Source organism: Platalea leucorodia, assembly GCF_965183815.1.
Source record: "Platalea leucorodia genome assembly, chromosome: 3".
Taxonomy (NCBI): domain Eukaryota; kingdom Metazoa; phylum Chordata; class Aves; order Pelecaniformes; family Threskiornithidae; genus Platalea; species Platalea leucorodia.
The window spans coordinates 7,411,440-7,438,827 of record NC_138825.1 but is presented as its reverse complement, the minus strand read 5'-3'; the positions used below and the strand labels follow the sequence as shown (position 1 = coordinate 7,438,827).

General features: G+C 38.1%; 1 protein-coding gene across 1 annotated transcript in view; it reads right to left on the bottom strand.

Annotated features, from left to right (window-relative positions):
• The window catches only part of SPTLC3 (serine palmitoyltransferase long chain base subunit 3), a gene marked incomplete at both ends in the record, with an annotated part of 85,567 nt that overhangs the window by 36,431 nt on the left and 21,748 nt on the right, over positions 1–27,388 (bottom strand). Inside the window, 5 exons of the mRNA XM_082307727.1 lie at positions 1,874–1,967; positions 4,132–4,256; positions 15,180–15,328; positions 16,262–16,416; positions 17,971–18,162. Of these exons, the coding sequence (XP_082163853.1) occupies positions 1,874–1,967; positions 4,132–4,256; positions 15,180–15,328; positions 16,262–16,416; positions 17,971–18,162 (715 nt within the window). The remainder of the gene's footprint in view (positions 1–1,873; positions 1,968–4,131; positions 4,257–15,179; positions 15,329–16,261; positions 16,417–17,970; positions 18,163–27,388) is intronic.

Below are 27,388 nucleotides of genomic sequence, written 5' to 3'. Positions count from 1 at the left end.
ACTAACATACTGAGACACTCACAGTGGGCCGAGAGAGAGAGCATGAATGTGTGAAGCTGCTTCATGTGAAGTGCTCTCTAAATGCAACTCAGGTTAAGATTCAAGGCCTACAGAATTGCCATGACCAAAGCTGACACTCAAATTCCAAACAGTATTTGCATAAGTTTTCACAGTTTCATTTTGAAAATAAGTTAAGGTGATGTCTCAGAAATGGCATACAAGAGTGACTTTGGCAAATCGGATCTCTAATCTAGAAAGCAATGAGTTTTTCCAAAGCAACCTGGATGGGCTTCCACTGATGTTTGCCAAAACCCTTAAAGAGACTGTCTACATTTTCCAGTGCTGGATTAGTGCTTTTCGGGACAAGTCACTATTATTTTTATGTTCATACATTATTCACAAAAGAACATCAGCTTTAATTTATCACAGGCGCAAGCAGAGGCTTGGTTAGGTATCAGCTTCTCGGGAGCAGAATGAAATATGGGAGGATGGTTAGAGACTGAATTCCTTAAAGCAAGAATGACAGCTCAAAGTGATGTCTTCACGGCTTCCCCAGCAGTTGGGAGTAATACACTCCTCAAACTGGAATGTTCTTTGAAATGCTGTGGCAAGCGACACAAGCCAGCTGGGCTGCACGTAGCATAGATGGGTGGAGAGGCTGAGAACATTTGGATTTGGGTAGTGAGGGGTCACCCCACAAGATGTGATGCAAAACCGTTTGAATGGGATAAGGCACTGAACAAACTAAGGAAGAGTTGAGAAAAGACTGGTATAGCAACCATGCCTAGCACATCCAGATTTATGGAAGTGAACCAAGTTGGGGTATGCTACAGGCTATCTATGAATAATTACTTTTGTAAAAACATTCGGGTTCAGATGATCTTTAATTCCTGAATGATCTTCAGAAATTGCTTCTTGCCCAAATTATGAATAGACATTAATTATAACAACACCTTATATTATAATTATAGTGTGCTTTTCATTCCAACAGATCCTTAGGCCTTTTACAGCATATGCATAATTCATTTTTGTTCACCTCAGGGCTGAACACAACACTCAATATATTAAGAGAAGGGACTGTATTAGCTGTTAACAAAGGTGATCAAACCTCTTTTCTCATTCCTCACCACTTCTCTAGCTTCTTAGCCTCTGTTGCAATCACTGCCTGGTGGCAGCAATGGGGATCAAAAGGAGAATTGCAATGGGGAATAAGGGAAAAGAACAAGCTGTTGTCATCAAAGCAATCACAATGTCTCTGACAGTGACCACAGCAGCATTAACTAAATAAAAGTTAAAAAGCATGAGTATTTTAGAAGATAATTACATGATTGCAAAGTTAATGTGTGATTTCTATACTAAAATTATACTTCAAAGAATATTTGGGATGATGCTTTCGATATAACCATCTGTATCTTTGGTATAGCCCCCTGGGAATTCAGGGTAACCATTTCAAAGTAATGCCACGTTAATGTAACTCTGGTTGCACTGAACCTGCTAGAAACAGAGGCAGGAAATATGGAGTATGTTTTTGTAATTGTGTTTGTACTATTTTGGCTATAGTGACAATAACAATAAAACCTTTACGACAGCACACAGTCATTCAGCATGTCAAAAAGACAGCAACGAGATTGAGACTCTGGATTTTGAAATTAAGGTCCAACCTGGTGACCCAAATCATGCACAATAGCAATTATAATATTATACTATTAATTTTTCCCGATCAGAAATCACTCATAATATTGAACAGTTAATCCTTCTGCCTGGACAAAAGTATTACTGGGAACTGACAGCAAAGCAGGCATTGAAAGGAAGCATTCTTGCCTTTGAGGTGTGAACAGCTCTGTCTCTAAATATTTCCAACTTCAATACTCACTATTATGCTTGAAGATTCTAATAGTAGCACCCGAAAGCCTCGCACCAAGAACGAGAGAAGTGTGGTTCAACTCATCACTTAAAATGAGGCAGCCCTGTGGAGAAGGAGTACAATAAGCATCTGCATGAATTGGGAGGCTGTTGACATGCGTGCATGTGAGTGTCAGCATACATGTGTGTATGATATAGCATTGCACCAATTAAGCTGTAAGTGTTAAACATAAACCGAATTTTCTGCCACTTTTCTGAAGGTGCCAGGACCCACTGCAAAGGCAGGCAGAAACCGTGGGGTCAGATTCTCAGGCATTCCCAGGGGGTGCAAAGGGGCCAAATATTTCCTGTAACTGGAAAGTAGTGAATCACCCTAGTAGAGATTACCTGCTTTAGAGTAAAATCAAGTGATATTGCTTCTTCTATCACCTGTCTCCAGTTTATCTTGTGTTGCAAGGAAAATGCAGTCACCACCCCATACATAAAGACTGCACGACAGTAATGGAAGGAGGAGTAATACTGAGGCTGGGCTGACATCAGCATTTTGGGCTGCAGAAATGAGATCAGGACAGGTCGATGCCTCGTAAATCCCACTTCCATTAAGATGTGAGTGGAGCTTAGGCACCAGGCAGTTTTGCTCTGGTAAATGCATATACAGTTCACCTGTAGTATATTTTTCATTAATTAACTCAGTTGAAAACTCATTTTCTTTTTAGAAACCAAAATAGAAATGCAGGAGAAATAACTTTGTATATTGTATTAACAGGAGCCAGGATTCACAGTTGAAATTCAAGCTGGAACCATAATTTAGTTCTGCTTTCTATTAGTGGTTTCATTACCCAAAGGGCAATACAACATTAATAAAATACTTTGGAAACACAGATTATGCCTAGGTTGAGATACACTCACAAATCTGCCTAAAGACTGGTATGCAGAACTAACAGTAAGAGTATGTGTGTCTTGAGAAGAAAATGTAGCTGCTAGGCTTAATTATAGAGGAAAATTAAGGAATAAATCTCCCCAATATAGGGCAATTCCATAATATCTGTAATATATAATATATTATAATACTATATAATAATATACACTAAATTGTTATAGTTATATTCTATATAATACATACAGTAATATCTTTATTCGTGCCACTTATATCTAAATATCCCACCTCTGACAGAGGCCTGAGTATGGCCTGACATGAGGCCAGCTAAGTGAGGGGAAATTATTTTATAGCTAAGCAAGGGTCAGGTATCTTATGCTGTTATGTATGTCTTCAACTTCATAAATTTACCTTTATTAATTCTCTGTACCTGTTCCCTTTGAAATTGCTGGACAGCTTCTCCAGCACCGCTGAAGACTGAAGTTCGTGTTCTGGGCAGCTGAAGCAATTCTGTCTGCCCAAACCTTGTGTATAAGTATTTTAGAAATCTCTTGCAAAACCTGGATTCATCTTCAATAGTGAGTGAAGAAGTGACCTCTAGCACCTCTAGGCTGGTGCTTCAGAAGAAATCTTGATCATTCACCACACAATGAGTTCATTCCATCTCCACCAAGAGGGAAATACTGTTTCACACTTGCATGACACATTTCATACTGTTTCACACTTGCATGAACTGAAGAGGAGCTACCCACTTTCCCAGCTATGCAGCACAGTATATCTCCTTGTTATGTCAGGAGTTGTGATTGACAGGACGATAGATTTTCATGCCTTTGTGTTAGGTGCCCCAAATTGGAGATGAAGTCCCTTCAACACCAAAAAAGAACCCAACTTTTGTCATATGGTCACAACGTTAGACTTGCATTTGCTGCCAGCTTTCTTTGCAGGGCTGGCTGGAGATCTGTTCATCAGGAATGCTAAACACTGTGCTTTCTCTTTTCTGAAAGTGTAAAAAATATCCTAATCGTCATCTTTCACCACAGGCAGCTGGGCAATATCCTGCAAGTAGCCCAAATACAATGCCTGAGACACAGAATGCAACACTTGCTTACTTTTTAGGGAGAAGCAACTTCGTTAAAAGAAGCTAAACAACGATATCACTCATCCTTAAACAGATGTTAGGTATGTGTGATAGCAACACCCAGAGCTAGAAAAAATGATGAAGGAGCATATTTAAGGTCACGAGGTCATCAGCCTTATGACCCATGCATTCCTGATAACAAGCTTTGTTCCTCAATCAAGTCCTTCCACCTAATGTGTGCCCAGAATACTGCAACAGTTGTTAAAACAATTAATAAATGATTGTTCTATGTGTTCCTTAAGGAGGCACTCACCTTCCCAACAAGGGCTGGAATATTCATCGAGTTAGTTGCAAAGCCCATGCCAAACACCATAGCATCTTCCACACCAAGGAAGCTGGCCACAAGTTTCTCTAGTTCTACGTGTTTGTCTAGGGTGCCTGCAGAAATAAGCACAGGGAATCTTAAATCTCATTAAACTGTGAAAGATATTAGTTCTAAAGACATAAAACATACAAAAGAACAGGCTAGAAGTGTGTCATTAAGCTATATGACATTAAGTTCTAATGAAGGTTTTCCATTTGTATCTTGTGCATGTGGGATAATGGAAGAAAAAGCAAGAATGCAAACCAGCTATAACTACTGCTAACGAATACTGTTGCTGTCAAGTAGCAAAGCAGTTGCTTTGGGAAAAAGTTTCCTTTTTCCATACAAAAACTTTTGACGTAGTTTATTCTGAAGAGTAACTTTTTGCCTTTTCTCCCCCTGCAATGAGGACAAAACCACCTCCTTTTTATAGGAAATGTGGGACAAACATCTTAGGCATTCTTGAGTTCTCTCTGGATGTGAAAGCAAAAACCGTTGACAATAAAATTTTCCATTTTTTCTTGGGTGCCTATGTATGTGATTTTATATGGATAGACAAACAAAAGCGTTCTCCATCTTTTTCTACTTTGGAAGGTAAAACCTATGCCACTCTCCATAATTGATGATAACTTTCCTCTTTCCTCCCTCTCAACAGTCAAACATAAATGATAAGGCAACACTAAAGAGCCTTCTTTATCGCACATTACTTATCTAATATTAGTGCCTGTAGTCTCCAAACAAATAAGGTGCTCCAAGTATCCAACGAAAGCAATATCTTTCCCGCCCAACTCACAATGGAGGATGACAAAATACAAAAGGCAACAAATGAAAGAGTGGTGTTAAGAGACTGAGATAACAAATAACTTTGAACAGTAATGAATCATCTCAACTTGCCAGCTTTCTAGTCTTTGGTTGCCTGGCTGTGCATTGCAGGTACCAAGGCAGAAGGAACTCTTACAGGATGATCTGTGGGGAAGAAAAGAGAGTGGCCTGTGGATTCTGACAGAGCATTTCCCCTATGAATAAGGCTGTAAGCAGAGAACAGAAGAAAAAAATTAGGGAAGGGAACATCTCACCTCACTTGTGCTGTACAAATTGCTGTTACAATAATATAGGCAAAGTGAATTGCAATTGATGGGAACAAGAAATCTGTGTTCACTGTGATGGACAAAGGGCAGATGAACAGAGGAAAGCAGAAGCTTGGCTAGAGTGTCTCGACAAGAATGATGAGTCAGGAAGATGATCTTACCTTCATCATGGAGGAAAGCTCATTAAAAAAAATCAAATAAAAATGTCAGCAGTACAGTTTCAGCAACAGCACTAACTCAGCTGGTTACAATGAGGTAGTGTTTTCATTGTTTTTTCTCATTAAATATCCAAAGTAAGAATGGCATTCACTTGGAAACATAACGTGAAAATTATTACGCAGGCAGGTAACTCTCCAATAGCCAGGGATATAAGGAGAAAGGATCATGTGGCTTCTGCAAAAACCTGGATTGCATGGACAGTAAAGAACAGTGGTGCCATGATTTTGCACAGAGCCTGCCTGGGTTCCGCCAACTCTGGCAGAGCTTCAAGAGTGTCTCTGCACTCATTGTATCATATTGGATGTACACTGAGCTGCGGTGTCCCTGGCTCTGTACTCTGATAAGTTAGGTAACATGATGCAGAAAATTTGACTCTGCAGAACCTCCAGTAGATGTGAGCTGACTCTGCAGGAAGGTCTTTGAGCATGGCTACTTTTTGCATTTGTAGATCCCGAGATACACAAGGATATGTACTGGCTCTGCACACAGCCACCACTTAGTAGCCAAGTTCCATGAACTACAAAACCACATAGTGTTTCAGAGTTGAGACGCTCACTGGAGATGTGTTTGAGAATATATGTCTTAACTTGTAAGCCCAGTGGGTCTCAGGGTGTATTTCTATGGTTAGTTCTATATTTTTTGCATTTTGGGCCCGGTTAGTCTTCAACCTGGTTACAGCATTCTTTGACAACTGAGGGTTCCAGCATGGTCAGCTGCCCTAGTGTTCCCTGCAGATGTTATTTTGTCGCTCGAGGGCTATCGGCACGCAAAGAGAAGATGAAGTCTGAAATGGAAGCTTGAAGCCAACCACACAGCTTGAATTAGAAGGAGGTCTGTGAAAGAATGAGAAACAAGCAGTGTGAACAGATTATTCTGTTCAAGCGTCTACTAGATGAACCACAAAGGAACAGCACATTTTTGACCTATTTTTATTGATTTTGTGATGGTGAAGAATGAGACATTCTGAAAGCAACAGATTCCTACTTACTATTTACTAATCCTAACAGTGAATGCATATGATATTGTATATTGCTATTGCCTACAAATCCTGGAACACAGATTGGAATCAATGGGGGTTCCGTTTGCAAAACCAAAACCTGAATGACAAAGATTTGCAAAATGAGCCCTAGTTTTGAATTAATTATAATGGCAATATTTTAGGTGATAGGTGAGGTGTTGCAGAAGCAATACAATACACAGCAGTACTGACAGTGGGAGGTTTGTGACAGTGATATACATTGAGTAGAGCTGATAAAGCATATCAGCTTGCATTTTCCCAGGTTTAAAGTAAAAGGGCTATTTATTTAATAAATTATGTAATTATTTTATCGTATCAGCAGATTTCTCCAGTATCGGCCAATCCTTGGACACCATATAAACTGCACCAATTATATCACTTCTCTCCACTGGAGGAAACAAAGGGTCAGATATGCTCTGGTGGAATGAGGCTTGTCCACTAGCTTTCCCAGCTGGTCACAGCAATCACCCCAACAAGCATAAACAACAGTACCATACAGATGCAAATTTGATCCAAAGGAACTTCCACTGGCACAAGATGCTACATCTCAAGCTACATAAGAAAGGCAGTAATTGCACTGGTCTTCATTAAGTACAACCTTAGCAGTGTCAAGTCAGGTTATCATGGCCCTTAAAATGTCTTGTATTGTGCTGGATTCAGACAAGAATCATGATCTGGTGAATGGAAAGTGATATACTAGATATATTTTTAGTGATATACTAGATATATTTTTATCAATACACTGTATACACAGATTCCTTCTATACTTGTCCTATACATAGACATGAGAACTTTTGCCCATACTCTACCTGCTCTGACTTTTACGCTGACTACAGCTTGGTTTAATCTAAGAAATGAGGATACAACTAAATAATGTATGCCATTTTACCGGGAAAGATTTAAGACAAAAAGTAAAAGAGAAAGCTACCTGCATCTTTAAGAGACAAAATGGAATACTTTCTTTTGAGTTATTCCTCCCTGCTGGACAGTTGTATGCAATAGAGTACAGCAGGTGTTACTGTGTTTCAAGATTATGTAGGTGTTATGGAAAGTAAAATCGAAGACCTTATCAAAGGTGGACTTTCACAATGCTAGCCACCTCCACAGATTTCCACACTATTCAAAGCAAATCCCCTCCTTTTCAAAATCTGATGACCCAGTTCCCTCCATTAACTTGCCACTACACTCTGGGGACAGGGAACGTGAAGTACACCGTGCTTTGGCAGGCTTTTATAGGCTCACCCATGCTCTTGAGTTGAAACTCATTGTCAGCCTACTAGATAGATAAAGCTTGAAAATGCACTTCCCATGATCCACACAATTCATTATTCAGCTTTGGTACTTTCAGCTTGGACAAGGTGGTTTATGCCACTGGTTCGTCTGCCCAATACAGTCTTTTAGATTATTATGTGCTAACGACATGTACCGGCTAAACTGCCAACACTGGCAACGGTATCCTTCAATAGAATTTTTCGTTTGGAATTCTGAGACCCAAAGAAGACAGGAAAATATCTGCTTGCTTCAAGTTAAACAAAAGCTGGAGGAGTAAACCGATATAAGCAACAAGTCATTGAAAGAACAAGAACAGATTCCCATAAAAGCCACTTCCACCTATGAACAACAACTGGGAATCCTATGGATTACTGATGTGACTCATCAAGGTGAGTAAGAACCATTACTCTATGAAAATGACGATTTGTCAGAGGTATCCTTTGGAGGGCAGGGAACAGAACAAAACACCTAAACTTCCCTGCCACATTTGAAACTTAAGGTCACAACCTCACTCTGGTAAGGTATTTGTCAGAGATGGAAAAATATTACTGAAACACATACACACTTTTACAAAAGCAAGATTGGATGAGTTATTACTGGAAGGATGAAGAAACAGAAGACATAGAAAGCGTATTATTTATTTACACCATTCTACAAGAGCAGATGATACAGATGGCATCACTGTCCTACAGAGCCCACTACAAGAGCAAAGCCTAAACTTGTAGAACAATACATACTGGCAAGAGAGCGGGAGAGAAGCACACAATAATGTTATGTAGTTGCCTCATTTAACACTGCACGTGCATAAAAGAGCCCCAAAAGAAGTGTTTTTTGAGGAAACGTGAAAGAAAGGAAATGCTCAAGCTTTCTTAGTGTTGCTACCAGCTGACAGGGCTTTCATACCACAAAGATGCTGCAGGTGTCACAGATATAATAACGTACCTGTGTAATTTACTGATTCTCAGAAAAGAGGAGATTCATTTTAACAAAACTTCCAGTTTAATTTAGATCTTCCAGTTTTGTTTGCCTTTTTCCTTTATAAAAACACAAGGCTAAAATTTACAGTTGAAGTCCAGCCTTTTCATGCCAAAGCCTGGATGGCAGTGTCTTAGGTGCCTAAATAATTGCATATACATAGATAACATTATATATTGGAGATATTTTAGGTTTTAAACAGGTCACACAACCCTTAGTTACTCCTGACGCCTTCAGTTCCACCTGCCAGAAGACGAACTGTCCAGAGCTCAATGATGCTTTGCAAAGCATACTTTTGCAATGGTGAAATACCAGGAACAAACTTGATACTTTGATCGTAAGTTGGATCAGTTATTTATTAGAGGGTAGGCATAAAAAGGAAAATAATGTCAGTAGGAGATGACAAAGAAGGAAAATTTCTCTCGTGAACTGTTTCCTAATTTGTACTGTACCTTATCAGAAAGTAGCCAAGATTATGAAAAAAATATATATGTGTACACACTAATTCTCATTTATGTGGCTCTATTTCTTCTTAAGCTCCTACTTGGAAACTGTAAATTATGGGAACTTTAGTTCTTTATCTCTTTCTCCTAACTGACAAATGGACCATTTATTTCTGTGTTTGTATAGTACTGAGTTTAAAATGAACCCTGGCCCTAATCAAAGCTTTGAAGTGGTATAAAAGACAGAGCGTCCAAATAACAATTTTTACCTTGAAATGCTGCTACAAATTCATACTAGGCCTTGAAACTTAATAGAAGGAAGTGAAAGGGATGGGCCTACTTTTGTAGTTTAAATGTTGGCACAGGTTTTCAGATCTGCTTTTTAGAAATCAGATCACAATCAAATATAAAAAAAAATCCTCAAACAAACAAAAAGCCCTACAACTGAGCGCAAGCTAGGCATTAAAAGGTAATCTCCTAACCATGCCCTCCAGGATGAATCACCCTGCAAGTGTTCTGTGCAGGCTCCATCTTGTCTTTTGGTCCAAGACATAATCACAGGAGAAGGATTTCAAAAGGCAGGAATCCTGCTTGGCTGCTTAAAGAGCACTAATGATACATTTGCTCCTCTTACTCATGTATATCATCTCCATAAGGAATAATGGTGAGTTAGAATAGAGCATTGGAACTACGAGCTGCTCATGCGACAGCCCCGTCACCGCCCTGGCGCTAAACCCAGGAGCATTCAGGGCATAATAAACGGCTTTATTTTTAAAAAAGTGTAACATTACTGAATTTATTATCATCTGCAATCAGCAAGCAGGCAACAGTGGTAAATAATCATTTGCATATTTCTCCCTTAATAATTTTATGTGGCTTAGAAAAGGCTGACTATGAACATGACAGGACGGGCTCAGACAAAAGGCTTGTAAGCCTGCCTCCAATAGTGGCCAGCTCCCACTCTAGCCATTAAAATACATTGATTTGCATGGGGAGAAAAGGACTTCACATTCAAGTTGTCATTCTCTTCACTATATAGAGAGAATACATGCTATTTCAAATTTATTTAGATTCCTATTTGTTAGCATTTTTATTAAGCTAAAAAATAACACTTTTGAGAGGAAGATTAAAATAAGTAAAACATAAATAAAACATAGTATAGAGATTTTTTGGGGGTAGTCTACCCTAATGTTCAGAATACTCCAGTTACTTGAATAGCTGGTTTCCAGTTACTTAAATCCTTCAACTTTTAAGAATTATTGTCTCAGATCCAACATTTATTCCTGGAAAACAAAACTTCCTGCTTTTTCATATCCTGATCGCTTTCTTGACTTATAATGGACTAGCCAAAGAAATTTAAAAAACTGACTTTTTCTGCACCTGCAGGAGAGATTGTTGCTGACAAAAGCTGTTTTAATTTAAATTACACCCATGGTCACTTTTGTCAGATACGACAGGTGCAGATCTCTCTGCATCCTCCCTTGACACCTCACACAGTTAATGCAGCATCTTTTCCTCTGGCTTCAGTAAGTTTAACCTTGCCATTCTCAGATGTGCTCTTACCATTCTAGGTGAACGGTCCTATCGTTCCTCCCAGCCTGTCCCTCTGACCAAGAAGGTCCTCATTCTACATCTCCAGCTGCTCCAAAATTTTCTGAAGTATCTTATGCTTAAATATTCACTACCCAGATCCTTCAGGGACTACTTCCATCCCATATACCACACAGAACCGAAAAGTCTTTCACCTCTAAGCAGACCATATCATCAGTGGTTTTTGCCTTCTGCCTACCATCTGCGAGCAACCACTTTCACACCTTCACCCAAGCTGCTGCTCTTAGAAGGCATGCCCCAAGCATATGTGCAACTCTTTCTTGTTGATCTCTTTTAAGTATCTTCCCTTAATGTCTTAATCTTAACATCCTCAGAAACACCGAAAACAGCCAGGTTACTGCTTCATTCGTTCCTTATATGCTACCTCTATTGTAAATACTGCCCAACTTCATACAAATATGAGTATGTGCATGTTCCTGATTCAAGCCAAATTTGTATGATGATTTGCTAGTCCACCAGTCCAGTATTAATGATTGTACAGCAATGGCCATAGGCATGTAAGTAATAATACAAATTAATACTAAACAACTAATTACATAAAATAATGCTAAACAACTAGTATTAGATGCACCACGCCACACAGGAGGTCCCTTTTGCCCATAATCCTTCATCTGACAGTGGTCTTGTATCGATGTCTGGGGAAGAATGAAAGCAGGACAAACATATATATAGTAGTATCCCAGCTTCTAAGTAATTTCAGCACAAGGACATCCTGAATCAGATAACAGCTTTGGTATTTCTAGTAACTACCAATGATCTCTCCTCTGTATATGGCCAGTGTCCCCTAGAGTGCAAGGGAGTGTAAAGTTTTAGCATCTGCAGCCTTCTTTGCAATGAGTTACTCAGGTCTGCCAGCCTCCAGTGTGAAGAGCTGCCTGCTGTATTTAGATGGAAACCTTCTACCAACTTCATACAGTGTCCTGTAGATCTTGTAGTGGAAGAGACAATGAACAGCCAACTCTGACCACTCTTCCATGCCACACAAAATTTTGAAGATTTCTATGATTTCCTCCTTTGGGCTCTTTTCGAGCCAGATGACAGACATTTCTGACAGCTGAAGACAGCTAGCTCAATAGTTCTTCATCCAGAAGCTGTTTGGGGCCTTTAATGATCCTTGTTGCCCTTCTCTGACACTTTCCAGTGCTGCTGAATGTTTTTGACCAGAACTGCACAGATACTCAAGATGACAGTAAACCAGAGCTTTATGCAGTGGCATACTGAGGTTCTATGGTTGCTTTTCTGTTCACTTCCTAATAATTTCTAGTACTTGATTTGCTTTCTGACCCCTGGACAATAAGGTAATGCTTTCACAGGACTACCACTTGTAACCCCAAGATCTTGCTCCTAAGGGATAATAGTTAGTTTGGTCTTAAAAAAAGGAAAATACTTTTCTTTCAGATTGAAAGGCCCATAAAAGGCTCAGGAACGTGCCTTAAATCACACTGTTATGCTAAGAAAGTTATTTATTATTATTATAATTTAAAAAGAGCATGGAATTAAAAATGGAGTGAAAAGCCTTGAATCTTTTTATGGAGGACAAATCTAAGATGACTAGCCACTGTTTTTATCAGTTTCCTATGATTTTGTGCTTAAACAGGAATGGCTGTTCAAGTGGCATGTGCATTACTGTTTTGGAGAAAGCATGAGCAGGGCTTCACAGTTCTCAGTGATGTTAATTTCTGAACTATGTTTACACACACTCTTAAGTTACTTTTCTGAGAATGTGGAATAACTGTTTTACATTTAGCAAGGTTTAGCTTCACTAAGTTTCCTTAATAAAACACAGTTTTGTAAAGATAGAAACTACCATGTTAAAACATCCATATTAACTTATTCTGAGAGCAAACTACCTGCAACAACATTCTGATATGACAGCATTTTATACCCACACCACAGTCTGCACAGTTATACGAGGAGAAGTTTAGGCAGAAGACCACAGAAGACACTTTTACCATCACGCATTCTTTCAAACATCACTCACGTTAATTTTATTTGTTTCTTCTTTGTTTTGCCCTCTCTCCGAAATCTTCTCAAAGTAGTGGAATGATCCTTCTCAAAAAGAGATCTATCACTGCTTTAAGAAAGATCTTGGTAAAACTCCGAACATGAGAGAGACTTAAACGCACATAAGCAGAACAGTATTTTCAAAGTCAATTAGCTTGAAATCATAAATATGTTCAAGTGCTCTCTTGGATTAGGACCCCACAGGCAATTTATAGCCTTGGCTCCTACAGCTCGCTGCATTTTTACTTTAAACTACTTTAGCTCAACCACATAATAGCAACAAAAGTTTTGAAATGTTATCTGCCCAGGAACGAAACCATTCTGTTCTATTTTTCTAAGATGAAGATGGCAAATGATAATTAAAAAAGGTAAGACCTTTCATACAGGCCCTTACTTGCCTCTCTCTTGAAAGTATATGTGTATATATACTTAAGTCAGATAGAATTTTTCAAATCTGCTCAACTGTGAACCAGAATAGAGCTGAAACAGCACAAGAGGGCAAAGGAAAAAGAAAAGAGGGTACCCACACTACCGATAAGAAGCTATTTTCCTTAGGTTGTTTATACAGTTCTTGGTGGTAGACAGGCTCCAACAGAGCCAGGGCCAGCGAAGTAACCGCTGCTCAGAATTGCTCTGTGGAGCAACTTCTCTCTCTACTGACTACACAAGCGCAGGCCCTCTGTTAGCTGCCTGGGACAAAATGCTATGACTGCTCATCTACACCATCTAAGCCAGGTCTTAACACCCTGCTTTCCTATTTTAATAAGTCTTGATGTCCAAGCTGCTCTCTGAAATTCACTCCCTAAAAGACTGATATTGACAACACTTGTACAATGTTCTTTATTTGTAGCCCGTACCTGCATTGTGCATAGTCTGAATGAAGTTCATGGGACTATTTGTTGTGAAAGCAACTAGAATGAATCTAAAACTTTGCTCAATCTGTTAAGATAACTTTGAGTACTGCACAGGAGTTCAGATGAAGAGAAAGTCCTAGAGATCTGTATACATTGGCTCTCAAAACAGACTAGATGAAGTTAACTAATAAGATTTTTAATATTTGAAGACAGAATCAATCTTTTCATAAGGGGTTGTAGTGAGAATAAGTCAAAGTTATGCAAGTCTTCCATATAAAAAATTTCACAAAAGATAAAGAATGAAGAACACCAGGCTTATTCTTTGACGTACTGAAAACAACTTGAAATGTTCTCAGACAAAATAGAACCCAAGAGAAAACGACACAGAGTAATGTTCCTTCAATACCTTAGATGACTATTAATGGTGACCGCTTTTAAGCATGCAATTCAGGTTAAACAATATATTGCAGTCACCAGATGGGTCACCTACAAAAGGAAAGTAGGGTCAATCTGTAAACCCTTTCTGAGCAGCGTCACTGACATTTATTACTGGCAAATCAAACCATGATGACAAGATAAGAAGCAGGTGACAAGGTTTGCATTATTTTGTCTGTCTGGAAATGAGACTTTAAATGAAAAACCAAATGAAATACAATATTTTTTCCATAAGATTTCTGGAGGAAAGGAGTTTGCTTTGAAAGACATAAAATGAAAATTTTTCAGGTTGCTGGACTTGGGGGGGGGGGGGGGAAGTCTATAAAAGACTTCTCCATGCTGAGAAGCCTACCTTTTTTCTCTTTTGATAGCTCTCAAGAAAGATAAAGCCTGAAGAGAAACCTCCTCTTGCTTTTCTATGTCTTGAAATTGTTTTCTCTGAAATGCAGGCTGATTGCACCATTAGGAATGCAAGGCTTTGTGTAAAAATATACAATTGAAGATAACACTACATGCAGCCTACAAACCAAAAAAGCAGGCAAATCATAAAGGACGTATAAACCAAAAAAGTCGGATGGGGCCTTCCTGAATTTATTCCTTAGAGGCACACTAGAAATTTCTATGTTGTGCCCATTAATGTCTCATAAAACATTACAATATATTCTTAGAATATGGGATTAAAAAAAAACCAATTATGTAAAGCTCATTTTACTAATCAGAACACTCTATATGTGGTAACTGATATAAATCAGTGATGCAATTAAGTTTGCCCTAGAACAATTCTTGAAGTCTCAATGTTTATTTTACTTCTTTTAAAAATAAGCCTGTTACTTCCATCATTAAAAATCGTAGGCCACTATATGACATATTTGGTTTTGCTTTTCCAAAACTCAATAACACTTTTCCTTTTAAAAAAATCCTTATGCGATAACGCATAAAACACAGCATCACTTTTAATAGTGAAACAAGTAATTGTTGATGTGACTAAAATTCTCCAAGTATCTAATTCCTTCAAGATATCTGTAAGAAAAAGCGTATAGTTACAGAAAATTTGGTGGCCATCTAGCTGTTTACTCACCCATTTCCTGTCTGGTACTGCAGACTCCTGTCCCATATTTTTGTAACTCTATGGTCACAGTTTTCAAAGCATTAACATCCGTTTCTGCAAAGCCGAGGTAGTTATAAGAACCCATATTGATTACATTCTTGATAGTCCTTCCTGTAAACCTATAATTAAAGCAAATTTTAAAGAATAGTGCAACTTTCCCTCCAATCCCAAACAAAAAGAAAAGAAAAAACCCAAAAATTTTCCCACCAAATTTTGTTCCACTGTCAAATTCCTATTTGGGAATTTACAGTCCTCATACTGTAGTGTCCCAAAAGGTTTTCCAGCCTTTCTCTTTTCCTGACTAAATACTGCTTCTTGCTTAAAATGTTTTCCAGATTCCAAGCCGTATATGGCAATATACTGGTATTAGGTGAAAGGGTGCTTTTATGGATTTAAATAAACAAACCCACCTAGGACTTTATTTAAGAAACAACTTATAGAAACTATTTTTTCAAGCAAATTGTCAACAGCTTCCACAAAGTCACCAGTGTTCACACACACGCAGAAATTAAACACAAGAAAAATATTGTGGGAAACACTATGATACATTCTCAATAAGCTGCAATATACTCAACCTACACGTTGTCTATGCGGTGAATTTCCATATCTATTTAATTCAGTAACAGTTGCGATACACTGAAATCTTCAAGCTGTAAACTGCTTAAAACTCACTGCCAAAGACTCACTATGTAAGTAAGAAGCCACATTTATGCAATGCAAGAAATTATGATTTAAATCCTAACCAAGGGATACAACAAATTTCGTTGTAATATTCTGACTAAAGGTCTGTTGTTATAAATGAAGCGTAAGCAGTCTCACTTGTGCTGACACAGCCAAACAAAACCCATTTATGATAGACTTCAGTCCCTTCCATACTGTATTTCCAAACAACATTCAGAAGAAAGGGGACAGATTGTCAGCATGGTACTGATTTCAGAAAAAAATATGCTGATGTATATTAGTCAAGGGTCTAGATGCAACTTTCTGTGCTTTGCAGGTCTATCAGGAGTATTCTTATGAAGCTGACAGCTGCAGAGTGTAAGCTGACTCACCTAAATGTCCAGTTGTAATCATCTGTAACGCGTTCCATGAGGTCAAACTGTGGCCCTGGGACACTGCAAATTGGACGATTCCAGTTATCCCGTATTCTCATATAGAGGTTTCTGGTGTAAAAGTTCTCAAAATCTTGATAAAGTGGCACAAAATCCTGGTTTGAAAACACGCAGAGTGTTATGTTGCTAGGAAAATGCCTGCACCCAAGTCATTCCCATTAAAAAGGAAAAACTGATTCATTAGTAAACACAGAGCTATAACAGCCACATGTTCCTATATCACAAACAACTCCAATCAGCAAATATCTTACTTTAATTCCCTTAAAGTACAGTGTCGGCTTTTTTAGGGGGTGGGAGGTGTTTGTTTTTTTTTTTTTTTTTTTTTTTTAAATAGTCAACAAGTTGGCCTAATTCTCCAGTCCAATATTTGGAAAGTTGGAAACGGAATTCATGATTCTTTCACTTGGAGAAAACAAATGCTTCAAATTGAGCATTTTGCTATGTGTAGAGTAGATTGCAAAACCAGGATAAGCAACTTATTACATTTCCTGAAATGCTGGATACATTAGATTAAAACTGGTCCAATATAATTGATCTGGGCATTATTGGCCTAGACTGGACATGCAAACAGCCAGTTAAGACAATTAGTTTGGTTGACAATTAATTTCTATCTATGGATTTTACTTGGAAATTAAATTAAAAGAAAGGTATGGAACTTAAAGTTTTATATGAAACAGCAATATAGCCATGTTAGATACAATAAACTGATAAAATAACATGGCATGTAGTTACATATATGGGAGACTGGAGAATTAAATGAACCCGTAATCCATGGTGGATGGCAAAAAGATTTAACTGGCACATCTGGAATCAAAATAGCTCAACAAATGGCCAAATCATGAAGTGAATTGAAAAAGATATTCTGTGAGAATGCTGATAAAAAGACTGCACCATGATATTTCATTAAGTAGTGTGTGCATCTTTGGAAAGCCAAAACAGGAAGCAATTTTGGGAATTTTATTGAACAGTAACACTATTCACATTTTTCCTCCATTATCCCAGGTGTTATTGTAAATGATGGCTCAAACTGCACAGAGAAGGAGGAGCAACAAAAAGATCTAAACAAAGTTAGAAGGTAATTGAGCTTGCTAAGGTGCAAGTTTCACTTAGAATTATGCAGGATGAAAACATTTCTAAGTCAGGACTTGCAAGAATTCAGGCTACATTCACTTTGTGCTGGGACAATGATTCCTGACTGCTCTGTAACCTAACCAGCAGTTCAGCAAACGTAAGTCAGCAATTACAAAGATGTTAGCACTGCCTATCGCTATGAAGGACAAAGCCAGATGGGACAAAGAAAAATTGGGGTTTAAGAGATTTGGAGAGATGATATATTCAACAATAAGGCATTTCTGACTTTTCTTTTTCTGTGGATTTACTAATACACTGAGATTCTATTTTGCTGAGAGTATTCTGACACTCTTAGAACGACACGAACATCTCTCTGGGTGAAAATTATGGTTTTACATATATATAGGTACATATTCATACACATGTGTTTAACTACGCTGCAGTGCGTGTCATTCCTCTCATCCCTATGCAATGTTTGCTAAGATGAAAGTTGTCTGCCTTGTTACTTTGGTAGGTTATTGTACATGGAAGCAGGGGAAAACTCAGCTGTGGATACGTAATGTCTTTTTCATACATACTTTTTGTTGTTCTCTCTCTGCAGCAATGTTACGTTTTTCTAGTCCCCAGGCTCTCATAAAATCTCGCAGGTAGCCAAATATTGTTCCCACTCCAAAACCCAGGAAAGTAAGAACAGCAACATACATTGGTGCCTGTTCAAAGTGCTCAATAAATGTTTTTTTGTAGACAGTTCCATTTGATATGCCATTCTTCTGAAAATATAGAACAGAAACTTGTGATTAATACATTTCATCTCATCAAAGCTTAGACCTTAGACCTCGAGGCAAATATTTTTCTTTAATGTGCCACAAATTAGGAGAGACATTTAGACCTCACACTGTATCAGCTGATGCAGCCTATACCTGAAGAGGAGGACCCTTAACACTGCGGTTGTTACTGACCAGTACAAGTATCTTCCATTTTCTCTCCTCTCCACCATGTCCTCAATTGCAGGTGTCTTCAACACCACTCCCTTGTCTATTTTGAAACATGTGAAACTTAATGAAAGATTGGCAATATATTATTGTGTAATCAGACAATTATTTCAAAGGTGATTAAATGGAAACCACGGTACTCTGTTCTTGCAAGACAGAGCTATAAAAAGGGAAGGGCGGCTTTAAAAACTCACCTACACTGCGCCTGACTGCTTCTAGAAGTCTTGTGTAACCCATTGCAGCAACTAACCTATATACAACAAATCCTGTCTAAAATAGGGCACCTTTACCACGATGTTCTTCAGATCTGAGGAAGTATCCAAAACAGCTATGATCCCAGCCTTCTACTTCTGTTCTGATTTCACAAATGCTGTTAATCATATTTTCAGTGACCTCTTCCATACTTCTAAGGGTACTTAAACAGAAAAGGGGGGGGGGAGGGAGAAAAAAAAAAAGAGGAGAGACACACAGACACCCTGCTTGTTGGAATTAGTGACCCTATTGCGATCAACGTCTAGAAATTTACAGCCATGTGTGGACAAAATATTTTGTCTTGAAACTATTCTAAAATTTCCATTTTCAAATTAAAGAGTTAAGTTTTTCAATTGCAATCTTCTCAAACCAACTTATATTCAGTAGGCTTATCAGATTATTCTTCGGAAGACAGGTAACTCCCTTATTTCTGCAAAATATGATGGCATTTACAGTTACTGTCTAGTAACAGCCAACCTGCCACTTCAAAAATAATAAAACGTGATCCAGAAAATATAGTGCCCCCTGTTTAAAAAAAAAAAAAAAAAAAGAGACATTTTTGAGCATATTATAAAGCAAGACTACCAACATATGAAGAAATACCACTAACACATTGCTGCCTGTGGGATGGATGAATTAAAAAAAGTAGATTATGTATTTATGTAATACAGCAAGCTGAAACAGAATAATCATATTAAGAACAACTGCAAATTCACTGTACTTGTCAGACCTGGAGTATTATTGATCTTCATATTGCATTAAAATGCCTTTATCCTCAAAAGATTTTGATTTCAGTAGTAACTTGCTGTCCAATCCTGGATTCACAAAGTTTTCTTGGGAAAGGAAAAAAAAAAAAAAAAAAAAAAAAAAGGTGCTGGGCATAAGATAGAACATAAAGATTTTGAAGGAAACCCAAAAAGGAAAAAATTGCTGGTAGGGCTGAGCAGAAACACATTTAGACTTTGGAAAGACTTATTGCCCTGCAGGGCTGGCTGTCACCATGTGAGGGTAGACCTTTGAAGCAATGCTACACATGCACTCCTACCTCAAGCTAATTGCTCTTTTAGGGCAACCTATTTACCATGAAAAACATTTTATGAGGATGAGTTGAATACATGGTCAAGTCATATTTCACATGAGACACAACAGCTGTGTGCACACAGTGACAAGGTACAGTATTTAATCAAGGATTAAGCTCAGCTATATTACCTTACATTTGCCATGGGCTAAGAGCATACTTACGGTCATCCATGGCAATTCATTCGACACTGTAGCTTGTCAAGCTGCGATGATGTGATAAAGCATGCGAGCCCGGAGGAGAGAATTCACACGATGATTCTCTTTATCAATTTTATTAAGAAACGCTTTGTTGTTATACATCTTATTGGTAAAGGAATAGGGAAGCTCATATCAGACTCCTGCATTGCAAAACTCTTCTTCCACAATAAAACTCTTCTGTTGTGGAACTCATGTCAGCTGCTGCTGTTTTATGCAGTCAGTATGACATATGTATTTAAACATGCAACCACTGTCACTTACTACCCTTAATACAAACAGCTGGTAGTAAATGGCATCAATAGTAGTAAAGTACTAAGAATGTGGAGTCAGACTGTGACCCATATTCTCCAGTCTATGAGTGATGAAAACAAAGAATCTTCAAATAGCCCAAGGTTAGTACAAGGCTGGGAGAACAAATTCAAAAAAAATACAGCTATGTCTTGTCTAAAAACTGAACTGAGAAAGACAAAGAGCTTTTCATCCATCCCTAAAGTCCTACAAAAAAGTAGAGAAAGAGCCTCACGTTTGGGATAACCAAAACAAGTGGATTTGCTGCTTCTGGAGAGCAGTAATGTGGACGCTTTTGTGCAGCACTTCAAATCCAGGCATTGGGGTATGGGTGACTGACTGACTGTCACGAGGAAGTTCAACAACTTCAGCCAACCTAAACAGTCAGTGAATGAATTGCCATCTTGCATTACATTACTGTTGACTTTTTACATGTTATCATAAAGTTTTATTTGAGAAGAAAAAGGCGGAACTGGAGACTGTGCATTTAAAGCACCTAGACAGTGAAGATAGATGTAATTAAGCTGATGCTGGCACCAAAATCAAGTACAGCAGATCTCCTACAAATGTCTGAAATGATTCAGAGATCACTGGTTACACTAGTTACACACTGGGTGCTCTGCTGAATTGTACACTCACAAGTATACTATTATCTGTAATAACACCTGTAGTAGACAATACATTTTCTAGCTCCATACCTCAACTGTAGCAATCCTAAGTAGCAGATGATTAGGCAAAGATTCTAAAAACAAAAATATAGAATGATACTTTCCTCAGTATATTCGCCCAACTTCCAGCAATTGGTGGCTTTGAGATTTCATGAGCCTGAGATTGTGTTACCACATTTAATAGTCATCAGGGGATAACTATGAATTTGATCATCATTTTTGAACCTACAAATACTGTGGAAATGAATTGTGAATTTTCATAATTGATTTAATCTGTAAAAAAAGTATTTCCTTTTTTTATTATAAAATTGCCTGAAGATTTCATTTGACAATTTACTTTTACCATTGTTGTCTGTTCAGCTTTCCTACTCAACCAATTACACGACTCATAATTTTCTGTACTTAAATGACTTCTGCCTCTCCACTTGTCTCTTCCCAAGCTGAAGAATCTTAATCTATTTAATTCTACTCTAGTCTAGTGTCCTTGTCCTTACACAGATTAAAAAAAAAAAAAAAAAAAAAATCAAAAATCTATATTTTAACGCTCAACTTCCCCTTCACTCTGCAAAGTTCAATAATACCTTTTTGAGAGGCAGGGGAAGGGAATTAAAATTGCATACAACACTTGAGGGCACAGTATGGATTTATACATCTGCAAATGATGCTTTGTCTTGTTTTCTGTTGCTTTTTTAAAGACTGTTAACATTCTATTTGCCTTCTTGCCACAGTTCACAGTTTCAGAAATATCTCTTATGATGACAATATATCCTTCCTCAGTTGCAATAAATACCTATTCTAGAGCACACTGCTATTTGTGCATTCTTAGGATCATTTCTCCCTCCAATTCATTCATTGTTTTTTATTTAGTGACCTGCAATTTTGTTTACTGTTTCATTAACATTACACAATACCAATGAGAACTTTCTGCAATGTTTGTTGTCCAGAGCTAATTTTTCACTACCCTGAAGAATTTGGTATTGCCAACACATATTGCCACCTATTTCTCTTTGCTCCTTTTTCCAGATCATTGCTGAAAATGTGAGCGCGCACAGGTCCGATAAGGGATCCCTAGGGGACTCCATTCCCTGCGTCTCCCTGGTCACCTTTTCAAAAATGGTATCTTATCTGTAATCCCCCATATCTCTGGCAAAAAGGCCAACTTAAGCAGCAGCCCAGAGTTACTCAGTAATTTAATGTTTGGCTTCCTTTAAAAATCTTTGTGATAGGCTAATCCACATTTTATATTGGCTTGTTTTAAAAATTCTGCATCTGGCATTCCAAATCAAAATAGTTTCTCAGTAGTCTGCCACAGAGTGGGAATACTTTCTAGGCACAAATGCAAGGAATCTACTTATGCAATGTAAAGACACCCAATGCAGAAAGGCCATGGATGAAATGAAAAATGAATGGATCTTTTGCCATGGAGTTTGACAAATGTAGGATTTCATTGACTTCTCGGAAACCAAAAGCACAATCAGGATATGCAACTTGTGTGTGCTGAGTCTCTGCTTACCTTATTAGATCATGCTGTCTTATACTCTCTTGATACCAAAGGCCACGCTGGCAGCTCAGCCTTACAACTCTGTAGCACATAGTTATAGACAATCTATGTCAACAGATTTGGCAATGGCCTTAAACCACAGCTGCAAATTCATTTCCAGTAAGACACTCACAGCAAGAGAATTACTGGGCAAGATTTTGATGCCAAGGAAGTCAACAGGAGTGATGCCAATGCAGTAAAGTTAGCTTTAAGTGCAATGCTTCTTAGATCCCCATATTCTGTTGTTATTCAAAGTATTTTGAAACTCTCTCCTATGGAAGAATCCCCTCCTAAATGCCTTCAGTTTTTAAAATGGAGAAATTATCACTAACACTAACAACAAATCTAACAGTGCTATTAGAATGGGCATCAGTATAAAACACTGAATATAATGGACACATAACCTTAATCAAAATAGCTTGCTCTAATAATAATGTAAACTAACCTTGAAGTCTATTGAGCACACTCCTGGCAACACCTTTGTAAGGAACAGTTAAAAACCATGATATTTGGATTAGCAAAGAAAAATAAAAGATAGCTATGCAATAGCATGAATAATTCTTAAATATTTGTTCATACTACCCTTAAAGTGAGGAGAGAAATTTTCCTTGCATTTAGGTCCTGCAGCCTCTGGAATAGTGGTAGCTGGCATGAGCCAGATTTGTATCAAGGGAAGAGCTAAGAATTGAACAGCATGGACATAACGTCACAGTACTAAACCTGTGTGCTGGCCCCGATTAATTTACTAGCAAAGAGGTAACCGCTTATGCTGGCGTAAGTTAGGAGTAAACCTGTGTGAGTGAAGTTGCGTCAAGGAAACTGAGACCCGAGAATTCACGCTTTCACGCAAGTCTGTTCTGTAGAGATAACATAAATTCGAAAGAAACCCAGAAATCCTAATCTGCTTTTTGAAACCTCTCCTTAATTAAATATTTTTTGAGCTATTATGGCCAGTTCCAATACAGCAGCAGTAGGTGCAGACAGCTATATCCTTGAAATAAAACTACAGGGAGAATAATAAAGTCTTTGTCTTTAGATATAAGTTCCCCGCTAGGAATAAAATCTGATCCAGAAGCGGATGAAACTTTATTTTACTCTCAGTTTAAGAAGAAAGTTTCATCTGTTTCTGGATCAGATTTTATCATATTGTTGCATACAACCTATTAAAAAAGCAATGCAAGCTGACTGATCTACATAATGCTTCCAAGATAGATATGTATATGAAGAGATAGGTGTTGAAAACTGTGAACCAAGTGATAGCCATATTTGCTCAATATCTGCCAGATTTCAAGACAACATTGAAATCTTGAGCAAATTAGGACAGTGCATTGCTACAGCTGAAAACTGACAGGAGAACAGACCGACAAACACCGATGCAACATCTGATTGCTTGCAGATGGTTTGGTTCTACACAGATGTTCCCTCCCTAACATTAGAAGAAAGGCATCTGGGACAAGACCCTAAATGTAGGTGATTTTAGATGTCCTAGGATGTGTGAGACAGCCACGTGGGGATGACAGGACCTATAGAGGTCTGTGCCCTTCTGGAGCAGAAGCTGAAGATGGGGTACTACAGGGTCCCATTTTAGCCATGAGAAGGGTATGGTCCAGCTGAATCCCACTCAGAGCTTGCCACTGGATAGTCACAGTTTGAAGTGTCTGGCGTGCAATTCTGTCCCCTATGGATCATTGTCACCAGAAGGCTGGGTCTCAGAGAATAAAACTGTCAGGTTCTATGCAAACCCACCAGATTGACTGCCAAAATTATTACGTTTTCCCAAAACCAACATACCTAGGCATCCATTACACAGTGGGGAATTCTTAATGATTGTATGCAGTCCCCAGGAAAAGAAAAATGGAAACTGAAATTATGAAAATCAGAAGTTTCCTATAGTGAATATACTATTGATGCAAATTGAGATTACTTCACAAATCTCTTCAGTTACTGGCAACGATATCCTTTACTTTAAGCATGTGGTTTCTGTTACAACACATTTCAGATCTTACAGGCTCAAGTTTCTAAAACGTAAACCAAAAATGGCTACATGGGGAATTCGTAGCTTACTGAGCTATACAGACAAGACTTAAATTAAAAATAGTTGTGAAACTTATGTGTCTAGAAGGTGCTAAAATGAAGGTCGCAGCCTCTTGCAATGTGACAAAGCCATAAGAAAGTATAATCTTCACACAATACAAACTATAAATAGCAACCAAGCCAAAAAAACTTCAGTTCTTATCACTGCGTGTCTGCAGAATCCTTGTTTAGACTGATTATTGATTTCTGCTGAAGTTTCAAGAAAAAAAATACATACCTATATACCTGGGAGTAAGGCAATCGATAAGGACTAAGAGTAAAATTTCCAAGACTGTCCAGAAGGTTTAGAAAATATAAGACACCTTCAGAATCACTTAAGAATCCATGTGCTATTGAGCTTGCCAGAGATTTAGAATTCAACAGCTTAGGAACTCTGAAAAGTTTGCTCCCTGTAAACAGTATTAACTTCTGCTTGTTCTGTTCTGCTACTTGAAGTTTGTATGAAGATTGGGTCCTTTCATCATACTTTTCACAAGCACCAGGAAATGGCTTTTGATTTGTTAATCAGCTGTCATCTAATTACTGACTAATAACTTGCATCCTCTCTGTACAAATTCATGACAGCATACTACAGGCAAATACCAAGAAAGGTATGAAAAGACAGGATCTTCACCTTCCGGACTTGCATCATTTTTTCAGTTGAGCACAAGTGAAACTCCACCATATTCACCTTATAATAAATTCTTTCAGCACCAAATAATCAAGTCCTGCAGTGCCGACTATGACACTAATGCTATGAAAATACAGATGTGAATGACAGACACATTAGAAACATACCGTTAAATAGAAACTTTGTTATATAATTAGGAAAACAATACTCTTACTATATAATTTTCAGACTAACACTTTACTCTCATGCTACAATGATACTTTTAAGGGCAACATAAGAGGTTGGAGGGATGCAGAAGACTTACTCATAAATGACGTTTAGGAAGGAAAAAAGTTGGTAAAAGTCTAGTGACAGCAGTGGCAAGAGGTCCAAACTAGAACAAAGATGAACTTGGAAGGTGCACATTTCACGGTCTTAGTTTGGTAAGTTTTTATGCAGATATTTATGTTCATTCAAGAAGGCTCTCAGCCCGATATGTCAGGATATGAATTTCTAGCCCTGCACACACTACAAGCAATGTGCATTCTGGCATCAATGCATGTTTATTTGCAACTATTAAGTAAACTATCTACTGTAGGCAATTTTCGCAGTACCTATAGATCAGCATATGTTTTCATCCGGTATGAATTTAGTCCAGCAAGTAGAACTGCACGTTGCAGAATGGTCATACTACAGGGTCTGTCCAAAGAAAAGCCACATACATCTCTTTACAGCACAGAAGCTTAGAGTCGTGCACACAGGCTCAGGACAAATGCCAGTAGCAAACCATGAAAATGCAACGTTGACGATGGGGACAAAAATCTAAGAAAACACTACGTTGAACTGTAGGTTTCAGAATTTGCAATATAAATCATAACAGATACTATCCAATACCAACTAACTAAGGCACTTACATCAAACAGTACACGGTAGATAAAAAAAATTGCATAGTAAAGCCATTGGGAGAAGAGTTTACATCTGAACATTGCAAGCAATAGCAAGAAACACTAGAAAGAAAAAGGAATATGTATGCCTGATACAGCTATTACTCTGTTTGCCATTACTCCAAGAAAATTCAAAGAGGACTCAACTCAAAATAACTAGGAAGGCATGAGGGCAAAGATAGAGCTTAATAATTTCAAATTTTTAGAGACAAAACAATGAAGTTCACTACCCAGAGAGATACTTACAAACACCAGAAGGTATTTCCTAACCTTACAGCAATTACAGAGTAAAAAGCCAGGCACGTTGAATCAGCCAAAAGAACTGGATGAAACGCCTAGGTTACAGCAATCCTGACATAGTTCGTGGCGTCAAGTTGCAGCAAGTGTTTGCTATTATTTCCAAAGCTTATAGTAAGCTACAAGATTCGCACTGCCTGGCCACATCAGAATACCTCCTGATCATTCAAATCCTATGGCTTTGGCTTTAAGAATAAACAAACAAACAAAAAAGATGATGATGAAGTGGCATCACTTCAAAGGCTGTCAGTTTCTGCACATCACGGGCGATGATCTACCAATACAGGAAATTTCTTCCAGACGTGTTTTAGCATTTAGAAATTCATTCTATGCATCTCATATACATTTTTGATAAGAAACCAATATTTTTTGGGATCAAGACTGTAACTGAATGGAAAGACACTTGAGATGATGTTAGTGATTTTGCCCAGTGTGGATTCTCAGCTAAAATCCACATGAAGCAATCCACCAACTCAATTTCCCACACAGTGACTTTGCAAAGAACACCAGAAAATGTTTTAACTAGCATCAAATTGCTCTCCCTGCAAAATTCCCATGTGAAGAAAGTGCTATAGATGAACAGACAGATCTTAAGTGCTGACTTGCATAACTGAATCATCACTGGATCCCAGAGCTTTTCTCTTTATATAGTACAACAGCTTCAAACAGGGCCAGGATTTTGCACAGGTGACAAATGGAAACAGTTCAATAATGAGACACATGTCCCTTCTCAGAATGGCTGTCTTCCTGGACTTTCCTGGATCACGCCAAATACATCACAAGCTTCAGCCTTAATGTGTTAAAACTTCAGAAACAGTCTCAGGCCATCATCAGTTCCCAAGATGACAGCACCAGTTTTGACGAAGACTTCTGGAAGGCATAATACATCAGGTCCCTTGTTAAAGGATCACAAACGTAATTTACAGCATTCACACTTCCTACCTGAAAGCTGCATATCATTAGAATAATTTGCACATTATTCTAATTATTCTGAGAGTTATGCACGGGTTAAGTTGAAACAGTGTGCCCTCCAAGACATTCCTATTATTGCAAG